Below are 9,815 nucleotides of genomic sequence, written 5' to 3'. Positions count from 1 at the left end.
TGCATCTGCATAACTGGTTATGCACATTTATTTTACTTGTGCTACATAACAAGTTATGCATCTGCATAACTGGTTATGGACATATTCTTTGTACTGCATAACTAGTTATGCACATTTTCTTTGCATCTGCAGTGATTTATGATAAGAATAACCTTTGATGCATCTGCATAACTAGTTATGCACATTGTTCTGTACTGCATAATGTCTTATGCATCTGCATAACTGGTTATGCACTTTTTTTTTGTGCCACATAACAAGTTATGCACATTTTCTTTGTACTGCATAACTAGTTATGCACATTTTTTCTGTACTGCATAACTTGTTATGCATCTGCATAACTGGTTATGCACATTTATTTTTATGCCACATAACAAGTTATGCATCTGCATAACTGGTTATGCACTTTTTTTTGTACCGCATAACTTGTTATGCACATTTTCTTTGTACTGCATAACTAGTTATGCATATTTTTTTTGCATTTGCAGTGATTTATGATAAGCATAACCTTTGATGCATCTGCATAACTAGTCATGCACATTGTTCTGTACTGCATAATGTCTTATGCATCTGCATAACTGGTTATGCACTTTTTTTTGTACTGCATAACTTGTTATGCACATTTTCTTTGTACTGCATAACTAGTTATGCACTTTTTTTTTGTACTGCATAACTTGTTATCCACATTTATTTTTGTACTGCATAACTGGTTATGCACATTTATTTTTCGTTAACTGAAAGTGAAAGTATCAAAGTAAAATAAAATGTTGATTTTGTTTGTGTTTCGTTCATTTTTTTTTCGAAATGTTGTTTCTAGAATTTGTAAACTGTAAGTAGTTTCTAGGTTGGTTTTTTAGAGTATGAAATTGATTTTTTTTCTGTTTCTTCTACTTGATTTTTTCTTCTTCGTCTGTTTCATCCATTTTTATTGAAATGTATTCTAGGGTTTAGTCAAAAATGATTTACTTCTTTGAATCATCGATTTTCAATGATTTATTTCTTTAAATGATGGAGAAAAAATCTTTGCAGATCCGTTACAGAGATTAATGGAGGAATAGAGAAAAATCCGGCGGAGAAGAAAAAAAATTATGCCCAAAAACGATGAAGGGTAATAGAGTCTTTCAGTACGTTTTAAATATTTTTAAATAATTATGGGTGCGACTGTATCAGAAATTAATTGTGGGCCTGGCGGTAAGATTTTTTTTTTTTTGGGCCTGCGCCTAAGTTCCCCTTTAATAAATAGGCCGGGCTGCCCGGCCCGACCCAATTTACACCCCTATATGAGGGCACGATTTATATGTAATTTTTCACAACGGTTTACTAAGAAATTTTGAAAGAGGAAAGGGTAAAAAGAGTCGCGCGCAGCAAAACTATGAGAGTGTTGAATATTAACCTATCTGTCCTTCGCTCTTTTTACATTATATGCGTAGTGTTATTTTAATTCTTCAGTGACTGTATGTACCGAAAAATTAATATGCAACTGTTTTCCAAAACAAAAAAAACACCATTATCATGTTTAGACCACAAAAGCAGCACATCATTTTCAGGTTTCTAATATTGTTCTGATAATCATTTATTTTTATCTTAAAAAAAGAAAAGAAAAAAAAATATTCCTTTAGATGTTTGACTGGAGTTTGAACTGGATAAATAAGTGTCAAAACCTTTAGAGATTGGAGAAGGAACGCCAGCGCTCTAAGTCTAGAGGAAAGACTAGGCAACTACACATTTACATCGAGCTATGCTCAGGTAGAGCTCTTTGTTCGCCTTGCTGAGGCGACTCCATATCCGGAACTAGCAAACTACTCCCTTTATATTTAGAAAAGAAACACTATCATTTCTTTTTCATTTTAACATAAAAATAGGTCATATTGAAAAGTGATAGTCCTCTTTTTCTAGAAAAACGAAGGATTATATAACACTCAATATAATATCTTTGATAGTCTAGAACATTATGGCTCAAATGAGCCGAACAACAAAAATCCAACTTTAGGCAACTCCGAGAAACTGCCCAACAGATTATTGGTTTGCATATGGGATTGCCGTCTCTAGACCAGAAACAATTACTAATCACTTGATTCACTAATTATTTTATATTTATCATTCTTAATCCTGATTGCACAAATTACAATAACACCATAAAAACAAGTTTTATGAAGCATGGCAGTATCTTCTGAAGCTCTCTTCTCGAACCTTTTGAATAACTCCTCTGACAACTTTGGCCCTATATGAGACTCGACAATTGGTTTCAGAGTAGCGCGAACTAGGTTGGCTTTGGATTTACCATAGGACTTGGGATCCTTTATCCACTCTTCTTGTTTCTCCTTGGAATGTTCGACAATTCTCTCGTATTCTAGCCGTTGAATCTCAAATCCACCACATCTGTGAAATGCCGTATAAACTTCATCCGTGCTTCTCATATATGTTGGGATGTTAAACGTATCTCTTGTCTCTTCATCAATTAATCCCTGAAGTACAACATCATTTTGAAATCAAAAGAAAATAAGTAATGAACAAAGTACGTGCCTGTGTCCTGTGGTGGATTCGCCACATTAATGACCCGTAACACGTAAATTAGACTTAATTGTGTACTTATCATATTATTACCATATGCTAGAAGAATTACTGCTGCCACATTTATTCATAGACTTGTATACATACCTCTTGTAGTAGATCTTCCCATGCTTGATCCATGGAGTTAGTAAATGGATGTTTGGCTCTTGAATCTGGATCACCTAACTGGTTTTCCGGTTTCTGAGAACCTGGTCTTCCTGCCATTAAGATAAACAACAATCCTCCCTCGACAATCTCCTCTCTTCGACTCTGCAGAAAAGCTTCTAAATCTTCCATTGACTGTTTGGAATAAGCTTCAACAACTTCCTTCTTAGCTCCATCTATCCAAGCTCTACCTTTGTTCCAAGCTTCCGATTTCTTTTCTAATACACTATCAGGTATCTAAAAACCATTTTTAGAAATATAAATTAGTAGTTTAGAAATATACTGTATATGATTAAGAAGTTGTTCTTCCAAATTTATTTTAAAAGGAAGGACTTGTCATTGTAATTGCGGTAATATAGAAGTATTACCTTAGATAGCCAATGCAATGCGCTTAAGCTTGCAGCAACATGAAGTTTTCTTCTAGGAAATAGGCGGTGATAGAAGGAGCCAGGAACACCAGCGGAATAATACCGTCTTTTCTCACTGGTATCGTCGAATTGTTGAAAGGATTTAAAGAGAGAATTGAAATCATTGGATGGGAGATCTGAAAAAAAAGCTTCGAATTCGGGTTCATAATTATATTCTTCTTGGTATCGTTTCATTAAGGTGTCAACTATTAGGTCAATTGTGGCTAAAGTATTGTAACCAGTAGCACAACCCAAGTCTGCAATTCTCAGACATTCATTCGCATCTCCATCAAAAAGTTTCATGGATTCGATACCTTTTAGTAGTATCGGTTTCGATAATGAAATAGCTGACGCCGGTGCTTCTGAATTCCTTGCATAACTTCCATCATCGTCTCCTCCTTGCATACATAGTATCTTGAGTAGGCCACCACTAGTGCAACTATGATGGCCGTATTCACCCTTCATCATGAATCCAAGAATAAGAGAGCGAGAAAGAGAATCAAAGAGTAAAGTAGAGGCAGAGGGAGATGGAGAGTAGTTTGTTTTGTGTTGTTGCATGGAGAAATTTAAAGAAATAATGCAGCTCAAACATAAGAAGGATGTGTTTCTAGTTACTTTATAGTAAAACTGATGATACATTTCTGTTGAGATGAGATGTCAATTCTGAAACTAAATGTGTTTTCCACATATCTTGACATTCAAGTAGAACCGTTTTTCACATGGTAATCTGTTCAGCCTTGGTGAACTGTTGCATTCAGCTACATTTTTGATATAAGAGAAAGGAAAGAAAAGATACTCTACATCAACCCATATTTCTTTTCTGAGTACACCGCTGATGTCAAAATCTTTAGAAACTACTCAGATTCGTAGTGGTCTCAAAATCTATAAAAACTTCTCAGATTCGTTTTTCTTTTCTTATTGTAGTTAGATTGGTTACGGGAACTGTCAAGTGCTTTTCATTCAAGATTCCACATTATTGGTGGGAACTTACAAGTTGGTGAAAATAGTTGCTAGATTTTACAGTCCAAAATTTTAACTTTTCCATTTTGTTCTGTTCTGTCATGTGTTAGTAACTTTTTTACTAAGATTCTCCCAATATTACCTATAGATATGTCATCTCTTCTCAATAATATATGATACGAGTACGTATGTCATTTCTAATTGCATCAATTCCAGCAACACAATTTCAGTTGAAGGATGCTAACTAAGCTATTGAGTTTCCCGGTGGGTGGAGAGACGGGTAATTCCATACAAACAAAAAATTAAATTAAATTAACACTGTATCATTGCTGATATGATACACTCCCTCCGTCCCACTAAGTAACCTAGTTATTTTTATATTTTGTCCCACCATTAAGTGACTTATAAGTTATATCACTCAATAAGGAGCTATTTCTAAAATTATCATTTTAATTGATTATAAGACATATGCATAATTTGATATTCATGTTTATATTTGTCACATAGGTGTTTTAAAATGCTTTTCAATGGTACGAATTTTACGAACATCCGTGGTGTAGTTTGAGAGTTAAATCATTTCAAAATTTCAATATTTATTATCCATAAGGGTATAATTGTAAAAAATACTTAAAAATACTTTTCTCCTTGCTTACCTTAAAAATTGTGCAAACTTGAACTAGGTCACTTAATAATGGGACGGAGGAAGTATATTGCTGTGTTTAGGTTTTCAGCTATGCAATGAGATGTGTTTTCCATTTGACTCGGACAGATCTAAAGAATGCCACTGCTGAGTAGGGACAATTAACTGTGGTACTGCAGCTAGTTTCTATCATTAGGTAAAACATAGTGGTAAGAAACTGTAAAACATATTCCAAGTACATTACACCGATGACTTCTCCTGTACTTCGGGGCTAGCACAACATTTATCAGAAGATTATATGGTACATTCTTTATGGATAATATTGTTATATGTTCCATAAGAGACTGAAGGAAAGTGTGGTAGTGAACTTGTTTCGCTTGAAGCTGAGACCATCAAACAGTTGTCGCTGTCTGCTCTGGTGTAAGTTGGCTGCGGAGGTACTCCAGAACTGAAACACGCTGTACAAAGAAAACCACCAGAAAATGGTGCATGATTCAGCAAGGAGCAAGAGTAATCCCTGAAGAACTTAGTTTGATTTCGTTAACTAGGTTCTCTTTGTTGGCCGACATCTTTGTTGGCCGACAATTTTTAACTAGTATCAAAAATATGAGTCCGCCATGTGATTTGTGGGGCCTTAATACGGTCTTAAGACAAAATGATCACCAAGTTAATGGCTTGAGGCATTTAGGCTATTTCCCTAGTTCTGGGTTGGTTTTTTTTCAAGTCTTTAGCACATAATGCTAACACAGTTGGTTTGTTGAACCAGTTTGAGCAAACTAAATTGAACATATAAGGTACCACCTTTTGCTCGAGACCAGCTTCGTTTGGATTCAGCGTCAAGGACTCCAAGCATTTAACGGCTTCTTGGAATCCATCAACAGCTACATCCTCATGCCCAAGATTCATGTCCACATCAGCAACTTTGGCAAGAGACACAGCCACATCTATTATCTGAATACAAGCACATCAAGTTGGATTCAAACCAAGAATTTAGCAACTCTTTGCACAGTAATTATTACAATATATTAAAGACAAATGCATCCAAGAATGCTGTCAAACCCCTGAAGTTACTAAAGAGTATAATGGTTACCAAAGGCATATAAAACGAAAGGTTTTTACCAAGAGGCTTATCCCAAACCAAAGTCTGTACTCCCTACCAAAATATTCTCCTAAATTCTTAGGATTTCCCTCAAACTGACCATTTCCGAGTTCCTAAATCAAACAAAAATTGCACTGCTGCAACCCTGTCCCATTATTTCATTTTCAAGAACACACTAATTTTTTTTAGAGAGACGGTAAGTTGTTTATATATACCAGGGAAGAAACAAAAGAACGAGAAAGAAGATGGAGAAGACTGCTTCACAACAAACGGATACTAAATGAATTTAGAACAGGTACATTCATATCACAACAGGAAAGATGTTTGATTACCTGGGATGAGACATTTGAACGATCCTTGATAGCATTTCGCCGTACATCCAGAGATCGGGAATAGCAAGATCTTGCAGCTTGCAGGTCCCCTTCATAGTACTTAAGATCTCCAATTTTATTGAGAGAGACTGATAGAGTGTGGGTCACCTGTAATATGGCTATAAAGATTAGACGTGTGCATAACTACCTAAGCATATACCTACTAAAGCTGAGAACCGTTTACATATAATGTGTAGGAATGCAACAACCTCCATATCTTCCGTGGGAAATTTTGAAAGGAATTCAGCACTCTCCTCAAAGTAAGTAATTGCAGAACTAGCATCTCCCATCGCACGACTGAAGTACACATGCCATTGTGATGTGTTAATATTTTCCGAAAAAGAAACAAACTTTATGAACATAACCACCTTAAACGTAATATCTAGTAAACAGATGAAGGCAAGTGTACATCTTGGTGGGCCTAGCAAAATAAAATCTATTTAAAAGCTCTACTGCTAGAAGTTGGATGAGTGCATTCTTCAATTTTCGCCCTAAACACTATGCCTTTCAAAATCATATAATGGAGACTAGAAGGCAACCACTAAAATAAAACATATATGAACCATCAGTCAAACTGATATACGGGCCATAAGAAGCCAGCTTGATTCTTTCATCAGTTGCAATGGAATGAGACAGTCGACCAAGTACAAATAAATAGATATGGCAAGTACTTATGTTAAACATCACAGCTTCCCAGAATCAGCCCACATCATGTAAAATGTGCATAATATAAGTAAAAACATAAACAATATTTGAAAAAAAAAGTTCTGACCAGCAGTCACCAAGCATTCCGAGGACTGCTCCAAGTTGTGAACACAACTCTGAGGTATTTCCAAGTCTTTCTAACTGCTCCCTAATGTCCTCTGCACATAGACTAAGTCTTGACTTTGCGCTTGGTATATTCTGGGAACGAAAAGCCTGGACATGTAAAAAAATAGCCAATAATAGCATTATGTGTGGGGATAAACAGATGAAGAAGAAGCCTGAAAAATGTGCAGATTAGTAGCTGAGAAATAACGTAATGAGGCAACCTTGGAACTTTAGCTATTTCTATTTTTTTGAAGTCAAATTAAAATAAAGACTTTATCAGAAGAGCCAAATTCCTCTGTTTTCCTGTTGACAAACTTCAACATCAATCAATTTTATCCACCTTAAGAACTCACCCTCATAGCTTGTTGCACTAAGAAAGCACCCCTCTCCAAAGACACATCCGCATACGTCACTGTCTTGTTATCACCCACCACTTCCTTAAGATCGCCATTAACTTGAGGCCTTTTAATTCTCGCATGACCCTCAATAAAGCGATCAACAACATCTTGAAGATCCTTGTCAGGCTCAATTCTCTCAATGTCAGCTCCGCACAATGGGCAATCATTAAAGCGCGATATACATACTCTGGCAAACAGAAAAGTGAGAAGCAGTATTTTGATAGTAACATGCATACATGGACAATGAACAATTTACATAATATAACTTTCTGTCACAGATGCTTACTTGCAGTATTTATGAGAACAAGGCACACACTTGCTGCTATCGAATAGAAGGGCTTGGCAAATTACACAGCTGAAAGGACCCAGCTTAAATGTTTGGGAATCATAACCAAATGGGCACTTCGGAGATACACTGGCAGAGTCATCAGACTCATTTTTAACTTTTTCCCTATGTTCTGTCTCATTCTGGCTATTCGTTTCACCTGACTTCCTTGGACAAATATCATCAGACCGTGGTGCTTTGGCAAAAGGGCAAACAGAAGTCATAATGTTCAATCACTCTCTGAAACACAACAGACCACAAAAATATTCAAGACATTGTAAGACTCAAAACCCTTTGTGATTAAAAGAAATTTATGCAGGGAAGGCAATCACCATCTTAAGACCATCACCATCCTTATGTCTTAAGAAAAAAGTTTGTAACCAAATAATCTCATAACAAAGAGAACCATAATAGGAATCTTGGTGCTGATGAAGAACATCATGTGAAAATCTTAAATGCAATAGCACAATATATACTCACACAACCTCTTATCGTGTATCATAACCAATTACTAGATTAAGAAGTGTAGATTTATTCCCTTAACTATATGTTTCGAGATCCAATATAACTTTAGGTATCCCTAGTCCTAGAACAAAGAGAATTGTAAACTGCCAAACAATAAATCCCAAGAAAAAACTAAAAGGATGCAATGAAGAATCAGTGCAGCTAAAACATCTGAGTGAAAGAAAAATTCAACCGATGCATTGTTTATCGCCCATATATATCAGCTGTATTTAACATTAATGATTCACCTTATTTCGACTTAATTACTTCTCTTAATGACATAATAATAACCTAGCCTCTTTAAACATTGATATAATAGCCCGTAAAAAGAACAAAATCTCACAATTTATACAATAATCATTATTCATTATTCATAGTTTCTTCTCAGATACCCTTCTAAAGCACATTGAATCAAGTAATTATAGCATCCAATCAACCAAAATAAAACAGTAATCATCAAAATTAAACAATGTTCGCATTCCAATAACCTGAATAGGCATAAGTAACCGAAAGACGTAATAGAGAATTATAAATAAACCCTAGATGATTACAAAATCCAAACAGAACTTTACCGGTTGATGAAGTAGTTCGTATCCTAAAATGAAAAACCTAATTACAGTGGGAACAAAAAAAAAACAACTAATTCATCAGTTTGGCGGCCAATTAGTCGATAAATTTCGTACCTTGGAGCTCTGAAGAAAATATTGAATTCAACTCCCTCAAAAACTTGTTTGTCTTAAAATATGAAATATTTCTTTTTTCTGTTTCTATTTACTCGGCTCTCGCTTCTCTCCTCTCCTCTCCTCTTCTCTTCTCTTCTTCTGACGTTTTTTTGGCACAACAATGTTATCTGTTTGAGTTTCGATAATCTACATCTCAGCAATATCTACATGTGCTCCCCTGACCAGGACAAGTGGGATTTAACATTGCCACGTGTAGGTCTTGCGGAAAAGAATGCTTTACCTAGTATATTGACGACACGTTGCTCCGACGAAAATCAGCCACACAGCTGTTGTGTGGTCAGTGGATGTAGTGAACCCAGACGGTGATACACAAACTTTAACAAAGCAAAAGTATGCCGCGCGCGCATGACATGCACCTAAACCTGTTTGGGGAAAATGATTCGGAAATCAATGTCCATGATGCGGTGGGGCCACATATTTTTATGTGTTGACACGTTTTATTATTAATAGTATTTTTTTTTTTTGATGTTATCGGGAATGTGCCTAAAATGACACATGTTTGTTGTATGACCATTCTTCTTGCAGATCTAGCACTCAATTTGACTAAAATCATTCACAATAGTCTTGTTCTTATTATCAAGCCTGGATATTGATGTAGATGCAATATTACTCTTAGCATAATAAGTTGAACTATGAGAATCGATAACAGATGCAGTTTCAGCCTCTTCTGCTTTAAGCCACTGTTCATGATGTAAAAGTCTTGACATAACATCACTAAGGATAATTCAGTATCTATATTCTGAGCAGACTTAACAAATTGCATATACTCTTTACCTAATCCCATTAATTAAGGCATACATTACTATATTAGATTCATCAACTCTTTCTCCTATGGCTGCTAATGAA

General features: G+C 35.6%; 2 protein-coding genes across 2 annotated transcripts; both read right to left on the bottom strand.

The window, feature by feature from the left end:
- Positions 1-1,944: 1,944 nt before the first annotated feature.
- LOC113314041 (gibberellic acid methyltransferase 2-like) lies at positions 1,945-3,970 on the bottom strand. Its single transcript, XM_026562815.1, has 3 exons — positions 3,081-3,970; positions 2,656-2,949; positions 1,945-2,462 (listed from the first exon to the last, which is right to left on the bottom strand). Exons 1-3 carry the CDS (start codon positions 3,756-3,758, stop codon positions 2,061-2,063), a joined length of 1,374 nt encoding a protein of 457 aa, XP_026418600.1. The 5' UTR covers positions 3,759-3,970; the 3' UTR covers positions 1,945-2,060.
- Positions 3,971-4,871: 901 nt separating this feature from the next.
- Positions 4,872-9,078, bottom strand: LOC113310920 (protein NCA1-like). Its single transcript, XM_026559738.1, has 8 exons — positions 8,910-9,078; positions 7,684-7,962; positions 7,353-7,584; positions 6,962-7,107; positions 6,399-6,486; positions 6,151-6,297; positions 5,521-5,670; positions 4,872-5,177 (listed from the first exon to the last, which is right to left on the bottom strand). Exons 2-8 carry the CDS (start codon positions 7,944-7,946, stop codon positions 5,112-5,114), a joined length of 1,092 nt encoding a protein of 363 aa, XP_026415523.1. The 5' UTR covers positions 7,947-7,962; positions 8,910-9,078; the 3' UTR covers positions 4,872-5,111.
- Positions 9,079-9,815: the final 737 nt, after the last annotated feature.

This window comes from Papaver somniferum, chromosome 9, assembly GCF_003573695.1.
Source record: "Papaver somniferum cultivar HN1 chromosome 9, ASM357369v1, whole genome shotgun sequence".
Classification (NCBI taxonomy): domain Eukaryota; kingdom Viridiplantae; phylum Streptophyta; class Magnoliopsida; order Ranunculales; family Papaveraceae; genus Papaver; species Papaver somniferum.
Note: the sequence above shows the minus strand (reverse complement) of the source record. Positions and strands in the feature narration are given on the sequence as shown.